Source organism: Cydia strobilella, chromosome 2 (assembly GCF_947568885.1).
Source record: "Cydia strobilella chromosome 2, ilCydStro3.1, whole genome shotgun sequence".
Classification (NCBI taxonomy): Eukaryota; Metazoa; Arthropoda; class Insecta; order Lepidoptera; family Tortricidae; genus Cydia; species Cydia strobilella.
The window spans coordinates 25,911,266-25,931,893 of record NC_086042.1 but is presented as its reverse complement, the minus strand read 5'-3'; the positions used below and the strand labels follow the sequence as shown (position 1 = coordinate 25,931,893).

At 38.8% G+C, this 20,628-nt stretch overlaps 1 protein-coding gene across 5 annotated transcripts in view; it reads left to right on the top strand.

Annotated features, from left to right (window-relative positions):
* Positions 1-584: 584 nt before the first annotated feature.
* LOC134753688 (plectin-like) overlaps positions 585-20,628 on the top strand; it is an 81,705-nt gene continuing 61,661 nt past the window's right edge. For 4 of the 5 annotated variants that reach the window (XM_063689649.1, XM_063689644.1, XM_063689626.1 and 1 more), the window contains exon 1: positions 614-885. In XM_063689649.1, coding sequence (XP_063545719.1) covers positions 763-885 — 123 coding nt within the window. In that variant the 5' untranslated portion in view covers positions 614-762. Of the gene's footprint in view, positions 886-20,628 lie in introns of all 5 variants that reach the window. The other variant, XM_063689642.1, reaches the window with a different exon arrangement.

Here is a 20,628-nt window from a genome sequence, read left to right as displayed (position 1 = left end):
CACAATCTACTATTACATACCCATTTACTTAAGCATCATTTTAAACAGGTCAAGTCAATAATTGCGGGTTACGAACGAAAGAATCGAAAGGTCGCCAGTATGCACGATACTTTTCTTACACCTCGTAACCGCAACCGCTATTACGCACGGCCTGCGTATTGTATCATAAGTAATTAACGTATCGCTTCCTACCCGAGATAAGACCGCTTGTGAATCAATCGCTAGTCGCTGAGTTGTGGGAGCACCGCGCACGCGCGCTGCGCCGATCGATGGGCCGGCGCAGCGGCCGGGCGTCAGTGGCCGCGCCGCCGCCGCGCAGTCCAGATGACCCAGTGAAAAGGCAAGCTGTATCTTCGGGAATACGCCGAGGACGAGCGGCCGCCGTGCCGGGAGGAGTGGCGCCGGTCGGAGTGGACCGGCGGCGCGCGCGGCCGCCTGCCGCAAGTAGACCGCTCCCCCTCGCGGCGCAGCCCCTACCTCGCCAGGGACGATGAGCCCTCGCCAGCGCCGGACGAGCGCGGGCGCTCCGCCTCCGCCGGCGCCCACCACCGCGCGCGCCCGCGCCCGCTCCGCTACCAGTCCCTGGAGCGCGACTACGACCGCTCCTACGCGCCGCCGCCGCCCCCCGAGGATGACTACTATCGGCGCGAACCTCCCCCCCTCTTCCTTGGAGAGCTGCAATCTCAGAATTCCGATCTCCAACGGGAGCTGGGAAACCTCAAGAAGGAGCTGGAATTGACCAATCAGAAGCTCGGGTCCAGCATGCACAGCATAAAAACCTTCTGGAGTCCCGAGCTGAAGAAGGAGCGGGCGCTGCGCAAGGAGGAGAGCGCGAAGTACAGCCTTATCAACGACCAACTGAAACTGCTCAATCAAGAAAACCAGGTCAGTCCCTTTTAAACTTCTGTAACCCTAGTACCTCTGGAAGGCAGTACAACGTTTCAGTTATAAATCAGTTTATATTAAACAACTGCCTTCTCGGGACAATAGGACAGCAGATATAATGTATTTAGTAAAGAAATATCCTAACGCATTGACAGTGTTGCCTTCCTTGTACCTACAGATAGGTACCTAAGAAACATCAAAACTTGGTATGTTAGTCACGTATTCAAGAATAGCGACATTTTTAACTAACCCTGTGGCCAAAACTAGAACTACTCACTTTTCGCTTGAAGTAAGTCAAAATTGGTAAATTATAAGCTAATGAACTAAGTGTAATTACATAGTTTCTCACCGAAGCGGACATTGTTAGGTATGTGTCAGTGGCGGCAGCGGCACGTCCTATTTCCTTTGGCATTCCCATCGGCATTCCCATGTCGGGACACTCGGGACTAGTCAGCAACATCACCATATTCTACCTACTAATCTCGGAGACAAGGCAAGCCAAGTAAGCACCAGTTTGCCCAACTGATGTCTTAGACGCACCGCTATGTAGTTTTACAATCCAGGTCGGCCACTATAGAGCGGTACTGTCATAGTAAATTTTGTAACCCCAGTAAATTCACTGCCATCTGTCGACACACTTTAAAACTAAAAATAAATATTTATAAAAATACGATAAAATGTATTTAAATATGGATAAATGATTTTTTTATTTGCATTAATTATTTTTATATGATTTTGACCCATGTTCTTTCAATGGTATGCGTTAAAATTATAAATAACAAACGAAACAGTCAACGCCCTCTATACGAGTGTAGGCCAAAACTAGTGGCGCCATCTGATCGAGAATCAAATTTTCGTGATTTTCGAGGCACGTTTTATCCTTAGACTGTATCCATCTATTACGGAGTTATATCTATCTTTGATTTGAGTAATCGTGTGGCCAAGATCTGAAGCTGTCTGGAGTCCGCATTCGCTTCTTGCAACATACTATTTAATTTTCTGGGGTACTCTGTGCATCGTCACCCTAGTAGCCTAACTTTGATGATTAGTGGCGTGGCGTATCTCACTACCTATAACAATATGGCCAGTGGCAAATTCATTGAATGGAGGCAATGGGGCTCTGTGTTCACGACCTCTCGATCAAATTGGAGCTCTTCTCGGGCTAGGGGCCCGTGGCATTTAGCCCGCTTTGTAGGTAACTAAGCTACGTAGAGTAAGCTTATTTACCTACATACATACTGCTGATGATATTTTTGATAAATGAAATCGGCGACAAATGTCAATTATCAGAAACCAAATTTCATTAGTTACATACATCGACAGATCCTTATCCTAACTAGCTTCGCTTAGAAACTTTTACTATCTATTCATTATATCTGGTTGCTTGGGTAGTAGGTAGCCATATAATAACACTTTACACACGAGATACTTTTATTCGCATTTTATTGCCAGTTCTCTACTCGGAAGGAATTATTATGCGTAACGTACACTGAAAGATAAATAAAAGTAAGAGCATTTTTGGCGAGGATCAGGTAAAGGGGAGAAGGGTCATTTATAACACAACTCAATTTTCGACAGGGGTCCAGTAATTCATCGTTTGCAATATAAATAGAGATTTACTTATGGGACACACGAACCGAAAACCAAAAAGCCGCTTCCATACATTCGAAGTTACGTTCTCTACAATGCATGAAACTAGGCATTAACATTTACGTAAGGTATACCTGCATATGTAGATATAGGTCTGGTAGTTTTACCAGTCCGTACTGACCACAATATAATTTCTTACCAACCGTTTCAGTTAAACGGTAGACCTATTAGCAATGTGCCAAAGAGGATTTTCAAAAAATGCATAATTCCATGAAATATTCTCGGAATTTATTTTTACACGTTTATTGCCAAACCTTACAGTTAGTTCCGATTTCTACGACACTTGAAATGCTGCGTAAATGTTAAATCAGTCGCCAACAGTTAAGAATATTGAGTAATAATCCCTAATACTTTTATACTTTTGTATGTTATAGTTTTATCACGAATAAATGCGATGATTTTTGATTTCTCAATCTGAACGGCAATTTTCTAAGTGGAAACTTGCATGAGAATTTTTCCATGAAAGTTTCCAGAAATATTGGAAATGTTTGAGAATGTTCTGCAACATGCACATTGCTAGGTAGACTACATAGATCGGAACGACGCAGCGTACACGCAATGACGTGTCTTAGAGCGTTTTCACATTGTCCGATCCGATATATCGGATGTAGGATCCTATACATCCGCGTAGTCAGGCCGCGGGGGCGCGCCCGGGCGCCGTCTTTAGCGGTCACGCACACAGCAATAAACATTACATCGGTCCGACAGCTGACGAGGGGCTCCGACATGGCTGAATTTATCGTAAGCGCCTTTCCGATATCGGATGTCGGAAGGCGCCTATGACAAAAATAGCTGCAGGAGAGTGCCATTGGCATTAAGTCCGCCTTCTTTGCGTTATTTATCGTTTTTTAGTAATAATGAGTAATTAAACCCATAAATAAATATAGAAAGACACATATATCTTACATTTTACTTCCTTCCGACATCCGACATCGGATCGGACGATGTGAAAACGCTCTTACGGCGCTCGGTGTGTCAGCGTCTATTAATTAAGCGCTGGTGTCGAGATATCTTAATTTATTACGTTCATGACGTTAAGTAATTCTTCTTGGCGCCTACTTGACAACTTGATCACTTTTTCGTTAATTAGGACACCTTTAAGACGCTTATCATCTATAAAAATATTGTTACTTCATCTAAGAGCGTCTACTTTATCAACAAATTTATTAGAAACAGAGCAATAAAAATAGATTACTTATATATTTTATGGTTAATCATTAACCAGTTCTTCAGCCTACTTAATCTGTCTACGAAGTACAATGAAATTATTAGGATTTTAATAATTATGACCGATTCATCCATTTCTCATGTTGAACTAAGGGTTGCAGGTTGTATCAAAAGCACATTTTTTTACCACTCACCACCAATATCCCAATCCTAACTCCTCTATTTTGAATAACAAGCTTTTATTTAACTTGCCCTGCTGTTAGTATGTATATATGTAAGTGTGGGTCAAATCTTGGAAATTTGACCTACTTCCTGATTTCCGATCGAGCTGAAATTTGGCATACGTATGCAAATCGGATGACAATGCAATATTATGATGACATGGAGCTGATCTGATGATGGAGACAGGAGGGCGCCATGGGAACTCTGTGCTAAAACAAACGCAAATTAATTGTGTTGGGGGTTGTTAGAATTGTCTTGACGAGTATTAGTTGCCTGTGGAAAGAAAAGTACAGTCAGCGATAAGCTTGTACCAAAAATTAAATTTTGCCAAAAAACAGTTGCCTGTGGAAAGAAAAGTACAGTCAGCGATAAGCTTGTACCAAAAATTAAATTTTGCCAAAAAACATATTTAAGATTTACAAATAGGTACATACAACCAAATTGGCTAGCAACACTTATCGCCAAAACTCTTTTAAAATCTTATTCCATTAAATAAAGCACATATTAAATGAAGTTAGCCATTGAAAAATAAGTATTCCACCTAATAATAACTAAAGGATGAATTCCAAGGACTTTGAACGGCGAAGGAAAAGTAAGCGACCGAGCATTCATCCTTGGCCAAATTGTACATAAAACAATTGTACATAACCAAATTGGCTAGCAACACTTATCGCCAAAACTCTTTTAAAATCTTATTCCATTAAATACAGCACATATTAAATGAAGTTAGCCATTGAAAAATAAGTATTCCACCTAATAATAACTAAAGGATGAATTCCAAGGACTTTGAACGGCGAAGGAAAAGTAAGCGACCGAGCATTCATCCTTGCGGAACGCCCCAGTAAGCGACTCATTTGCATGCTACGCTTGACATCGGTTCAGGGGTAATCCTTCGGGAATTTTTGTATTAGGCCGTTTATAATGTCCTATTTTCTGACAAAAAATATTAAGTATACCATATCACACTCAACTCTACATTCTACAAGTATGTAATTTGAGATACTTAGGTATAACAGAAAGATGGCATAGTGGTTTTACCATATGGTAAATCGTGGTATTGTAGGTAGGTATTTGAACAGGACAAGTTAATACACATTGAAAATCGATGAATACGGATCACTTTGTATAGAAAATTTCGAAAAAACTAACCCGTTTCATTGCTCAAGGGCGTAGTCCTATTCCTAATTTAACCTCTTGTCTGTGTATGATAAGGATTCTGACTGAATTTTAAGTCAGATTTTTTATTTGCTCTATACACAACCGAGGATTGAACCCACGAGTTTTGACCACCACGCACATAAAGAGAATAAAGAGATCTCTGAAGATCCACAAAACGACAATCCGATTTCCTTGTAAAAACCCCTCTGTTTTTCTTCCTAAAACACATTTAAGCTTTCATAACATTGTAACTGGGCATGTTGATAGTAACACTATCCATTTCTCCATCTTTGCAACCCTCCGAGACGGGACGAGCACCCTCCAACCCCTTAACCCCTAGATGGGACCTCTTTCACGCCACGCTTCCTGTCTAACCAAAATGGAAGGAAAATAAATTCGCGTCCGTTCGCGTTTTTATAACGCAAAACTATGTATGTTACTACTTTTAATACGCACAGAAGTTGGCAAAATACTGAAGCAATCAGTTATTACCTACCTAAATTCTTTTTTTTTACTGGCACGTAAAGGTTAACGTAACTTTTTCCTAGCCTAACAACAAACATTGTCGAAAAAACTGATTTATTTTGTCAGATTTTAGAAAACAAAAATTGTATTTACGGTTAAACCCTAAGAACGATAAATGTATCACTCAATAAGGAGTTTTGATTTAAGTACCTACTTAATTAATTTTAATTGGTATCAATTGCTACTAAGCACTTATTTATACCTAAAGTTAGCTTAGTAGCAATTGATTAGCTAGGAATTGTGCTTTTCTCGTAGATGAAATTCCAGGGAAAAATTACAAAATTGATAGCTAATTAAATTAGATCTATTAATTTAAATCAATAAATAGCAAATCATTTTAAAATTTATTATTTTGTCTCACGAAAATAATAACCATTGATCAATGGACTGAATTTAATATTACCACAGACATCGTCGAAGAGTAGAAGGGACAATTTTTAGCGTTCCTTACCCAAAGGAAAAAACGGGACCCTATTACTAAGACTCCGCTGTCCGTCTTTCCGTCTGTCTGTCACCAGGCTATATCTCATGAACCGTGATAGCTAGACAGTTGAAGGTTAATAATAATAATAATAATAAAAGCCTTTATTAACAATCTAACTTACATACATATTTCTAGTACCTAAACTTATGTTTACTTACATATTTATTTATTTATTTTATAATATTTCTTCTTTTTATTCTATTTTTTTCTTTTGGCACTGGTTATGTCGTTTCTGCAGATTGTCTTGCTTTGCAGCATAGGCCTCCCCAAGATTTCTCCATGCTAATCGGTCTCTTGCTATTCTCATCCATGTTGTTCCTGCTGTTTTCTTTATGTCGTCCTCCCATCTACAGTATTGAGCTCCTTGTTTCCTCTTATTGTACTTAGGACACCAATCCATCACATCTTTGGCCCATTTGTCTTTGTTTGTTCTTATAATATGGCCTGCCCAGTTCCATTTCAATTTTTTGATGTAGTGTTTTATATCAGTAATTTTTGTGCGCTGTCTTATTGCTGTAAGTGTTATCCTATCTCGTAGTTTAATATTTAAAATACTCCTTTCTATGCTGTGTTGGCATGTCTGTAGAGCTTTGGTATTTTGTTCAGTGGGATTCCATGTCTGGCAGCCATAAGTCATACTCGGTAGAATGCAAGTATCAAATACTTTCCTTTTAGCATTCAATGGTATGTCAGGGTTTTTCATTACTTCTTTATAGGACCAGTATCTCTTCCAAGCGATATTTATTCTATTGTTAATTTCTTTTGATGTTAGATCATGTGGGGATATTATTTGTCCAAGATAAGTATACTCCTCCACATATTCTATAAAACTATTGCAGTGATTAATTGGAATTTTGGTGCAGTTAGTCATTACTTTTGTTTTTTCTATATTCATTGATAATCCGACTTTTTCGCTTTCACAAACAAGTTGTTATGTCCTCGAGCATGTATTCAGACACCTCGAATGGAGTAAATATGGTATCAGAGTTAATGGAGTACTACTAAACCATCTACGCTTTGCAGATGATCTTATCCTACTTTCTGAAGACGCTGGACAACTACAAGAAAAAGTTGAAGGTTAATAGATGATGTATTTCTGTTGCCGCTATAACAACAAATACTAAAAAGCACGGAACCCTCGGTGGGCGAGTCCGACTCGCATTTGTCCGGTTTTAATACATCCTTAATCTGCAAGTAGGCAGTAGCTATGTAAAATGGCCCGATTAATCTTAACAGTAAGGTTCATTTACCATTGGGATTGTCCATAAAAGGAGGCATGTACACACTTCGTGCACAAAAAGACGTAAATCCTCGTTTTACCTGCAAAACCACGACTTTCTACAGAAATAGAGGTTTGAAGGGTCGAACCTCCCTTCTAACCAGATCTAATACCTACTAAAAGTTTGTTAACGTCTCTCGGAGGGACCGAAATTCCCCAATGAAACATCACTGTAACTTTACCACGTATTATGCTTCGGGAAATTATTCTTTAACAGAAGAATGGTGAGATTCCTTTTGCTACTCGGGAATTTTGGGAGACATACTATTATTACAATACAATTACTTAAAATCAGATCTCTCTGGTTCTTGCCAAGGAGAAGCGATACATACCCAGAATGCTGCGCGAGGTCATTGAGATTACGAAATATCCAAACTTTAATAGGGAAGATGGCTTTTCTCTACCACCAGCTCACAAGCGGTATTGAACCTTTAAGTCTAAGGAGAGACTTCGCCTCCTTATGCGTGTTCTACCGCTTGTACAATGGGCTGTGCTCTGAAGAACTGATTGACATGATGCCAACGGCCGCTTTCTATCACCGCACCGCTCGCCATCGGCAGGGTGTTCATCCTCACACCCTAGCACCTAAATGGTCGCGTACTGTGCGGTTTAAGAGGAATATAAGTGGCGCCACTGGCGTCCGCAAGCAGCAAATTTGAATTGCTTTGTATATCGCGTTTATATATTACTTGAAAATAGTTGTATTTTAACTAGCCTTATGAACCGATTTTGCATGTACAACCAGCCTTATAGTTTATGATGGTTCATTATTTTTTGTATGTGGGTATTTTTGTCACCCGTTGACCACGAACGCTGTAAAGGGTTCGAAACGTCGGGATGTATTATAAATTCAATATACGCGATATAATCCGTTTTCATAGTTTTATTTCATGAGTAACTATCGCGGTAACCGAAGACATTGTTATAAAAACTTGCATTATTACACAATATATTTTTCCATTTTAATTTGAACTCGTCATATGTGAAAGTATAAGTGAGTCATCCTTAATCCCATTTGCCACGCGTCACTCGCACGTCTGTTGAATGCGTCATCTTCAGGCAACTTCTTAGAACAACGGATTTTGATATTGCTAAATATCTTTTACTTATGCTTATCTAATAACAACTTAGAAACCTTATAACACTAGTGATTTTGATACGCTTGAAGAATCTTTCTAAATGTTTATGCAACGTTTAAGTACTCATATTACGTAGTTATAGGTCTTAACTAAAAAAATCTTGTTTATGAGACCAACTCTGAAACCGTAATTTTTCACAGGTACATTTCAGTCAATTTATTTCCACGATTTCGAGGTTAGTTTAATAGTGGAGTTAGTTGTTTATCCTCGTAAGGCCCACCATACACAGTTTCCCTATTTATAATTTGAACCTTGTTGTATAATAAATTAGGGTGACTTTCGTTTGCTTTACAAAACAATGAAACAAAAGAAATACTACTTTATGTAGTTTTGGTAAGGTTCAAATTAGATTGAAACAAAGTGTACATAGTAATGCACATTGGGCCTTACGAGGTTAAAGTAGAACCTATGTATTCATTTTACTATGCCTGAACGCTGAAAAACATGTACTATACTATGTAGTTAAAGAGTAGGATGAATGTTAGGGTTATTTATTGCTAAAGATTGAACTAGAAATAGATAAACTAGAGCGAGATTAAGTTGTATTCAGTCCCGTGATCCTGTCTTGCTTTTTGTTTGTTCAGAAGCCGTGTACCTATTTCTATACTTTATATAAAATGGTTCATGAATGCCGGCCTGAAGGCTGCCGAGATTTAGGAAAAGTTTGTCTTATAACAAGTAACACATTTCCTACGCCCAATTTATGCAGAAATCTTTCTTCTACGATTTTTGTTAAAAAGTTAAACAAGTAGGTAGTAATCATAATAATGTTTAATTTTAAGAAACGTTCTTATTTTAAGAAATTTGATGAATGAGCCTCGTCCTTTCCAAGCAATTTTAAGGAACTTTAGAATTCTGCCCTATGATATCTATTAAGGACACCTTTATTACGATTTTGTAATTCCTGACCAGGGACCACATACCATTATAGTTATTTTATTGAGAATATTAGGCAGTACGAGGTACATTGAATAACGTACACTCTAACGAGATTAACCGCGTTCTGCGCAGGTATATTAATTTTTGATTCTTTCTCTTAGGGGGCTTAGGCCAGATGACAATCGTTCGTAGAGAAACGATACGAAACGCTCTATCGCACTAATATGGAAGAATCATAGAGAGATACAAAACGTTTCGTTGTCGTAGCGTAAACGATTGGCATCTTGGCTAGGTCCTCAGGCCCCGTAAACAACATGCCAATCGCTAACGCTACGTAGCGAACGAAACGCAACTGTCACTGTCACACTATATGGAAGAGTGATAGAGAGACACAAAGCGATTCGATGGCGAAGCGATAGCGATTGTCACCTTGGCTAGGTCCTCTGATCTGACAGTAGGTATTCACACAGGTATCATTTATTTCAATCACAACTACTGGTTACTTATTCCACGTTCCCCTTCCCAAAACATACACCAATAAGGAGCCAATAATTGTTTTAAACTGGGTCAAAGGGCGTTTGTGTGTGTGGCCCGATCGTTCTTTACCCACGTAGGCGAAAAACGTCACTAGTGCATAGGAAACAGATGATATTTTCGCATTTGTATGTATGTATGTTTGATACACATATGCCTATAGTTCCTTTAGAAATGGTTGAACAAAACAAATGAGCAATTTATTGATCCGACCATGCGTGACTGTAGAAAGCTTTGAAATGTTAAAAAGTGACGGTTGTTTTAATGATTACACAACATAACTGAATATTTATTTTATTGCAATTGAATAGTAATAGATAATCAGTAGTGAAGTTGTTTTTTAGGTTTAACCTCTTGTATGTGTATGATAAGGGTCCTGACCGTATTTTTAGTAATCTTAGCACTTTTTTTTCAAGAACAATAATATTTTCTGCTCTATGCAGCACAACCGAAGTTTGGTGATTTTTAACAACCACACACCGGGTCTCTATTGTTTCCCATAAAGTTTTGTCATAATGTTGTTTGTCCACATTTTCGTTAGTCATAGTTTCGTTTTTCTCAGAAACGCGTAACTTTTCAGAATTGTCATAAACCTAACCTAACCTAACCTATCTATAGGATAACCTTACGAAAATCCTGAAAAGTTAACGGTTTCAGAATTATGTCTAAAGATCAATCATTCATTACAACACTCATTACAACAATCATTACATTATGACTTTCAATAATTATTTCAAACAATAGAGACCCACTAAAATCACTTTAAATGAAATGAGACGAAGCATGTTGCTTATTTGTAGCCACTTGACCAAACCTGCGTTGCGGATATCTTACATATAAAATGGATAATCATAATGAGATGTTTCTAATTGTCCCTTAAAAAAAATACGTCCTCTAAAAATTCTGATTTGCACAGCAGAATGCTATTTTGATGTGAACTTAGCTTTTAGATTAGGTGAGGTTAGTATTTTTTTGCTGATCGTTTAAACAGGCCAATAATAAATATGGGTTTAAATAAATCTTATCGTTTTCCCCAGTTGCAATCCTACTTAGCCCGAGGCGATGTCCTCTTTGCCAACGTTGGCGCCATGGATTAGCGTAAACAAGCTTACATTAATATTAATCATAGCTTAATCGCCGCCAAACAACGTTGGCACACGATCAGAAGTGCGACGTAAAAGTCGTGCAAGTAAGTAAAGCATTTCTTGGCTTTCAAACCTCATGAATATTTATTACGTGCACGCATGAAGATAATATGAACTAGGTCACATGGATGACGTGATAAAAAATAACGCTTAGAGCATTTTTCCTCGGTAATCTGCCGATTGCCACTTGGGAGATTCGAGTCGCCTGTGCTGGATCTTGAGAAGTATGGAGCATTTCAAAAGTTTTCAAATGTTTTGTTAAATGTTTCCTTATTTCCTGCAGAACTTTTGCTTCTGACATATCTCCATCTGTACGGGATAGCGTTGTGTTTATTTGCCTATTCCTGGTTTCCAGTCAGCAGGCAACTCTCGGTAGATTATTCGTACCCAAGTAATTACGAGGAAAAATTTACGGCTGGCAGGCCTCTCTGGCGTATGCCTTGCCTTGGCCTGTCTCGAGTACTTATTCCTCAGCCTTGAATATCACCTTGAACTCGCAAGTAACATTATTCAAATTAACCTTCACCTTCAAGGCCACAAAACCTTGACTTAGCACTCAGGGGTTAAACGCCTCTAATCAATGCATGCAAAAGCATAGCATACCAAAGTGCAGCTATCAACAGGTTCCTGTCACTGGCTTGGCGCCAAATCTGACAGCCGCGGCCACGGCTGCCAATCTCTAACGCGAGAACGCGACCATAAGGTGATCACTCTATGGCAGGCAGTGGCGTTGGCATTTGGCGTTTGGTTTTGGCAGGTGAAATAAAACAGCGATCGGTGAAGCTAACTATACAATTTTGTTATTGGGGCATTCCACGAGAAAATGCCGACAAAGTGATATTTGGTATAGTAATATTTTCATGGCTTGATTAATTAATTGGCAGTATATAGTCGAGCTTTACGCATTTGATTGAGGTAGCTGCCATAAGTACAAGGAAAAGGCATTTCGTAAGAGGCATTTTCGTGTCATGGAATGCCTGATATCTATACTCTGGCAAACATAACTTGTCAGGGGGTAAGAACTAGGAAAATTATACTCATACACGTAACTTTCTTTTGGGTGCTAATTCGAGCGTAAGACAAAGACAGTGTGATTCTCTTTGTCTATGTTTGAAAAAAGACAGTCCTGGGCCAAACTATATGTTATTACTCGCAGCACACCTCGCTCGCACGCAAGCCGCTACTATTTATTTATTTATTTATTATTATTTATTATTATTCGGAGATCCAACAGCTGTTAACATGTCTGTAGGTTTTATAAATATAATACAAAAAGCCAATTACAGGTTCTCACCATACAGAAATGCTGTTTTATTGGTCTGATGGTAGGTAGTAATTATTCAATGGCTTCACATACATTATTAACACTGTTGACATTGTTAGTATCTGAATTTCTGATTCAGAAAGATCTCAGTTGTAGTGTTCATAAGCGAGTGCTGGAATATTATACTTAGATGCTACTTATGATTTTTCTGAGTGTGCTAGGAAACCGAGATTTTCTGACACTACGGCGTGGTAGAATATTTCCAAAAGTATTAAATGCGTAGTGTTCACAATGCAAGCTCCAAAATCTTAGTGCAACGATCATATTTTAAATAACGCCCGGGCAAACTTGACATAGTGCAACACTATCGTATTTTAAATAAAGCCCGGGCCAACATCTTGGTTTTAATTGAGCACAATTGAGCGCCGGCCCATAATGGTTCCGGCGGGGCTCCCCGTGCCAACTCCCACTCAATTAGAGCAGGTGAGAGGTTCTCACGTTTATAAATAAGGTTCCGTACCTACAGTAAAAAATATTGGACACAATGTTCGAAGAGATTTGTTAGATTTGTACTCTTGACCGCATATTAAAATGTTTGAGGTATACACATGCGTGTAATTGCGTGCGTATATTGATCTCAAAATTGGATAAATGTATTCATAAAAATCTCATCTTTTTAAAAAAATATGGTGATTTTGCCAGTGTAAGAGCAAGACGTCCTTCGGTAGTTGCTTTTAGTAAAGTGATAGATGATGTACTTTACAAAATAGCCACGGCGATGGATTGCCGGGTGCTGACTTAAGAATAAATAAACGCGTTTAAAGACTAATTCTCCATTAGCTGCACTCTTCCACGGTAGTTCACAGAAAAGCTATCAATATTAGGTATCCACACTTTTAACAATTTAAACAACATTAATGTGCAAAAAACTTTGAGTACCTACTTAGCCTAAATACTCAAAGGCAAAAAACAACAAAAAATCTCGAGACGACTTTTTCGTTTTGAAGTTCAACGAAAATCCCCACAATAAATCCTAGATCACTATAGTTTTTCACCAAACGTCCGTTGTCGTGTGAGTCGTGTCCCACCTGTCCGAATTGTAAACATTACGCCATGACTATAATTTACCGTCTTGTCTCCGCCCGTCCTAATTATGCGTCCACTTATTCTACGCTATTTATAAACTGCTGGAATCATAGTGTCCATAATTAGATAGAGTAAACTGATGTTGCGGGAACGTATTTAATGCTATTACCGCGAACATAATATATCACAGAGAGCTCATAATATGTGTGCAGGTAAAACAGTGTATATATAATTATTATAGGCATTAAAACTCTCTTGTGTTGCGTTGGGCCATCTTGTAGAGGAGCCATTAGTAGTGCGGCCGCGGTCTCACAATATCATGGGAGAAAGCACCAAAGCTAAAGCTTGTATTATTGTATGTACTCCATGCTCCATCTAATAGGTTGTAATCTGTGTGCTGGAATGTACGCTTAATCATCTTCCTATTTATATTAATCTTCGACATGGTGTTTACGAGCAGATAATTATAGGTAACTAACACTAATGTAATCGACATCAACTATCCTTTCGTAAACTATAGCGCAACGGGCTAAGATATATCAATGGGCAGTTAAATGTGTTGCTGTAAGTACTTGAGATCTAATTCATTCAATTCATTGATATTGATGAGAATTGGTTGAGTTAAATGATCTCGTTTAGTTTGCTCTCAGTTCGATTGCTCTTAAACGGTATTCTACAATCAAGAGCAACCTATGCTAACCACCTATAAAACTCCCGTGAGACTCAAACATATTAGATTATTTTACAACGGGTCACTCACGTATTATTAAGTCGAATAGCTCGACATGCTGCGACGCTACTCCGTGAAGACGGTCCTCGTAAATTAGACCGAAACATGTCGAGCTATTCGTCTTAATAATACGTGAGTGACCCGTTTTAAAATAATCTAATATGCTAACCACCGTTTAAATATTCGCCCTTATTGAATTAACACACTGTATAGTACAGTCACCTGCAATAATATGTTACACAACGAAGGCCGCAAAAATATCGGACACAATCTTATTTGTAGAGCCATAAGAGCGTGTCAAATATTTTTGCGGCCTTTATTGCCGGTGAGTGTACCTACACAGCCAAAACATGTCATACTCATAAACCAGATTCGGAAATGCGACGCGTGTCCATTATTTTGTTCCCTTATCTACGTTCCGGAGCGAGGTTTATAATGCAAGAAGTTGTATTGGCGTCCGGCCATATTCTCTTTGCTTACCAAGAGCAGAAAGTAGAGTGTTTACATTCCGTCTAAACTAAGCTTGCACCGATATGAACAGAACAAAGTGAGGGAGTGTCATTATATACTTCATAATATTATCATAGAAATTTAAGCTTATTTTTATTTTATACTACGTCGGTGGCAAACAAGCATACGGCCCGCCTGATGTTAAGCAGTCTCCATAGCCTATGTACGCCTGCAACTCCAGAGGAGTTACATGCGCGTTGCCGACCCTAACACTCCTCTCCCTCGAGCTCTGGCAACCTTACTCACCTTATTAATGATAACAATGCCACATTTCGTCATTGCAACTTGGTTTGACTCTAGGTTACTTAGTTTTGACAAGAATTAGGGCGCGTCTCTACGCCAAAATATATTAAATTTAGCCCGCCGCCTACGCACACGAAAATCAATATTTAAAATATTTTCATAACAACATATTTGCCCGTAGAAATAGTACTTGTAATTTGAGTGAAGGAGCGAAAGAACGGGATGAGAAAAGCTCTATTCCAGACCCCAGAGAGGCCTCTTCCAGATTCTGCAATTTTTTCGGTCTTGGGCCTCCCATATCCAGTTGGCCCCCACTGTTTTAATTATGTCGTCCGACCATCGTGCCAATGGCCGTCTTCTCTTCCTCTTTCCGTCTGGACCTTTCCAGGCCGTTGTGTGAAAAGTCCTTGTCTTGGAATCTGGCAACATGGCCAGCCCATCTCCACTTTTGTTTCTGGGCCTGGCTTAGTGCGTCCTTTTTGACAAAGCTTGTTTGTGTTAAAGAAAATTCCAAACTTATGGTAAATAACTAATTCTCTATAGTTTATAGCTTTAACTTTCACTAAACTTTGAAAACTATGTTATGCTGGTTTTTTCAAGCATTCAACTATGTAATTGACTGGACTAACACCCAAGGATAGCAACTGCCAACATTGCGGAAAAAATGTGACGTTAGAAAAGGTCGGGATCCCCCGGGCGGACCCGGCCAACAAAGTGTACGTGTAATTCAATAAAATGGGCCCCTGTTGAAATTGAAACCGGTGACACTACAGGCAATTACGGGGAAACACAAGATTAAAACGTGACCAGTTTTTATCCGGGTAGCGGATTAGTTCGCATTCTGGAGTTTATGTTGTAAAATTACAGTTGTTTTAACACATTCATCGCTGAGCTACGGCCGTAGCGCTACGTCGTGGGTTTCCCGGTATGTAGCGAAAATGCTTCGTAGAGGAAAAACGAAAACGCGTCGTGATTAGCGCTGAATGGGTTAAGAAAAAACAAAGATAGATATAACTCCGTAATAGATGGATACAGTCTAAGGATTAAACGTGCCTCGAAAATCAAGAAAATTTGATTCTCGTTCAGAGGGCGCTACTAGTTTTGGCCTACTGTCGTATAGATGGCGTTGACGGTTTCGTTTGTTATTTAACAATTTTAACGCATATCAGTGAAAAAACATGGGTCAAAATCATAAAAATAATTAATGCAAATAAAAAAAATCATTTATCCATATTCAAATACATTTTATCGTATTTTTATAAATCTTCATTTTTAGTTTTAAAGTGTGTCGACAGATGGCAGTGAATTTAATGGGGTTACAAAATTTACTATGACAGTACCGCTCTAGTATAAGTTACTCTATGGAAAAAATAAGATGCGCAAGCGGCCAAACTGAGAGGACGCTCGAGCGGAGCGTGGCTGAGCGTGCAGCGCGGCATCCATGTTTGGGTAGTATTCCAATATTTGATCAAAAGTTGTATTTGCGTCTACCATTTTGCTTAATGAGAGAGTGAGACGCAATGCACATTTGATCAAATATTGGAAAGGTGCAATATCACATTTAGACAAACGTAAACGTATATAGTCCGACAAGAAATTGTAGAAATTAAAAAGTGGCAATACCGTAGTGTTATCCCTTTCAAATCAATCTAACAAAACGGGACGACACTATTGTACAGTATTGCTACTTTTAGGGTTCCGTACCCAAAGGGTAAAACCGGGACCCTATTACTAAGATTCCGCTGTCTGTCTGTCTGTCCGTCTATCTCCAGGCCGAACCGTGATGGCTAGACGGTTGAAATTTTCACAGATAATGTATTTCTGTTGCCGCTATAACAACAAATACTAAAAACAGAATAAAATAAATATTTAAGTGGGGCTCCCATACAACAAACGTGATTTTTTTGCCGTTATTTTGCGTAATGTCACGGAACCCTTCGTGCGCGAGCCCGACTCGCACTTAGCCGGTTTTATTAATTTCTACAATTTCTTATCAGACTGTATGTGGGCGGCCTGCGGCCTCTGTGCACGCTGCTGAATCCCTCGGACGCTTGACGCTACTCTACACAACCCGCTAAGCGCTCCGCTGGACGCTCATCCATCGAGGCCGTACTTATACCCTACATCTTTTAGATAATGTACTTAGGTATTGAGTACTTTGGAGTTTAAAACACATTGACTACAAAGCGAAATGTGCATTATAGTCAAATTGTAACGCCGTGGTGTGGTCGATTTTTAGGCAAAACTTTTTTTTTATACTACGTCGGTGGCAAACAAGCATACGGCCCGCCTGATGTTAAGCAGTCTCCGTAGCCTATGTACGCCTGCAACTCCAGAGGAGTTACATGCGCGTTGCCGACCTTAACACTCCTCTCCCTCGAGCTCTGGCAACCTTACTCACCGGCAGGAACACAACACTATTAGTAGGGTCTAGTGTTATTTGTCTGCGGTTTTCTGTAAGGTGGAGGTACCTCCCCACTTGGGCTCTGCTCTAGATCTGGAATGACATCCGCTGTCCTGTGCCCTACCACACAAAGCGAGATGTCATTCACAGTGCCCATACCTCTCTTTTGGACGTAATTTAAGGACATACCCGGGTCAGAAACTTGTCAGAAAATAATTAAATGTAGGTAGTGCGGTAGGCGGTAGGTAATCAATATGACAGTTGCACGGCAGATGAGATGGCTTAATATAATTACATGCACAAGCAAACCAAGACAATAATAATTATTCATATCATACTCATAGACTGTTTACCTTATATCTATTTTTACTTCGACAATGCAATATGCAGATAATTTGGAACAAACGCTGTTCCGAAAGCCGCATACGGAAAATAAATTTCTAAACGGGGCCAAATCCCATTTTATACCAGCACGTTCGAGATATTCATAGAGATCTAATATTAGCGGGAGTGGTATCTAGGAGATAAGATATTACGAAAAGCTCTTTCAGTTCACTCAGTTTTATTTTACGGAAGACTATGAATGTTACGAACATTGTTTTGCAATGTTCCATTTGGGGTACAGCCGTCCGATTTAGAAGTATTTAATGTAGTATGAGTAAAGGTAATTTGCATTGAGTTAATTAACTTTAAAAATAAGAATGCTTGGAAAATATTAAGAATGTTTCTTTTTTTCTTTGGTACCTACGTTATAGCTGATGAGAACTAAGGTGATTCACAGACTGAGATGTACTAACATTTATTAACAAACTGATGTATTGTATTAATTATTAGCATAATCGCTAAATTTGTCCCTTCGCTCACTGCGGCTGATCGCGTAGTCAATGAGTGAATCGCCTAAAGCTTGATTATAATGCCAATGGAATCTAGAAATGAGATTTGCTCGGCTCGTAGACAATTTCTGTGATGTCTGTTATGTGATTCTGATTAATATGTAATGAAATGACGTAACTGCACATCATGTTCTACGAAAACAATGTATTAAACACGTGCGGCATTTTGCGACTTATTGAGTATCTATCACTCGTCTGGCATTCGGCTTGTAAAATAAAAGTCACAATTAAAATGTTCGCGTTGGAGTGTCCACTCCGACTGACACTTCTGCCTAATTGAAGCCGCGATGCGCAGCGACAACTGCTGGACTCGCACTCGAAGCGATTTTGCGAAATTTTAGTAATAAAGATGATTTAAACCACAGAGTTGATAGATAGGCAGAGGTAGGTTGCTTATACAAAAATATGACATGACAAACCAATTTCGCACGCACACATACTCATTTATCGGGTTAGAGCCATATAAGATGCTAGGCTTAGAGAACGGAGTTTTTGAAAAGTCATAGCGCTTTTTTAGATCACAATACAGCTGCCAAAAATTTGATTAGCAATTGAAGGCTTTCTCTAGGGACCAGCGATTCGAATCCTGAGTTTTTGACTTTCGCTCGATATAAAAAAAATCACGAACATAGGTCTAAAATGCACTATAAAAATTATAATTTTGTACTAAAACTAAAAACTAAAATATTTCTAAAAACTGCTACCACTCACTAGCCTGCATCCCCAGAGTAGTCGTGGCAGAGGCAGACCGAGAAAAAGATGGCGGGACGATTCGGATGTGTTTCAGCGGGATAGGCGGGATCTTGCTCAGCAAGACCCATAAGATATTAACACTGCCAGCCGTTTATATATTAGAAGCATGCAAATACATTAGAGCAAACCTAGATGCATATAAAAAAACCTGTACCCGCGACGCAGACAGCCGCAGAATGCCCATGCTAATCGCTCCTACTCAACGACTCGCGAAGGCCCGAAAGTCTCTCAGTGTTATCGGGCCAAAAATATACAACAAAATTCCAAATGACATTAAATTTACAGAAAGCGATTCAATATTTAATAAAAAACTTAAATGTCTACTGCTTGACCAAGCATGTTACTCTATTGATGATTTTATGAAAGAGATTATTTAAAATATTATTGTATTCACAACTATTGCACGATGATTATTTAAGAAATTGAAAACTTTGACCAATGTATTTTATCAATCATATTTAATTGTATATAACTGTCGTATTTCAAAAGTACCTGTGTGACCTGTAAAATTATTTTTACCAATAAATAAACTAAACTGAACTGAAAGGGAGGATTGGAAAGGGAGGCCTTTGCCCGGCACTGGGACACATAAGTCGGCTAAAATAAAATTCTAAAAATTTGCAATATTAATGCTTGAATGAGGGAACTCAGCGATTACTTTTTTGATTATTATAACAACCAAAAAATAATATAAGGAATCGGAATCAAAAATGCATGCTGTATATTTATATTTAGGTAGTAGTAATAGTAGTTTTAAGTAGCGGATGCGGCCACCTGTTGTGATGAAACCTGGACGCATATATACGACATACGAGCATGGCAGAACTACAAAGAACGGTGACAGATATAGTGGTATGGGAAGCGGGTTATGATGGTCGTTGCAGCTGCGTAGCTATTTATGAATTTTTTAAGCGTTTACAAGCTTTCGTTTTATTTGCTATTTAAAAAACGTAGCCAAACGGGTTATTTTGTATAGTATGTGACCCATTTACCCTTTAGCCCTTTATTCCCACAACTGAGTCGGAAAACATTATGCGGACTTGTGGGTTCTAATTATAGTAAGTATTTAATTACGAAACTTACTTTTTGACAGAACACGTGTTTTATATTTCTAAAGAATTTCACAATTCCATTGTGCAACTGAATAAACGGGATAAGGACTAAGTAATAGGAGAGCACACGTTAGCTTCAAAGTGCCTCAAAAATAAGTCATATCAAAGAAAGATATAACTCCGTAATAGATGGATACAGTCTAAGGAAAAAAACGTGCCTCGAAAATCAAGAAAATTTGATTCTCGATCAGATGGCGCCACTACCTTTGGCCTACTCTCGGATAGATGGCGTCGACGGTTTCGTTTGTTATTTAACAATTTTAACGCATATCGGTGAAAGGACATGCGTCAAAATAATATAAAAATAATTAATGCAAATGTTGCAAATAAAAAAAAACATTTATCCATACATTCTTTGGTATTTTTAGTTTTAATCGTGTGTCGATAGATGGCAGTGAATTTACTGTGGCTACAAAATTAACTATGACAGTACCGCTCTATCCTATTATATATATCCTCTTTGGTCATATGAAGGAAGGAAGTTTTGAGAATCAGATAAATCAGATATTTAATAATGTAAGTTAATTGTGGTTTACTTAAAAATTGCTTTAAAAGCTTTACAAATA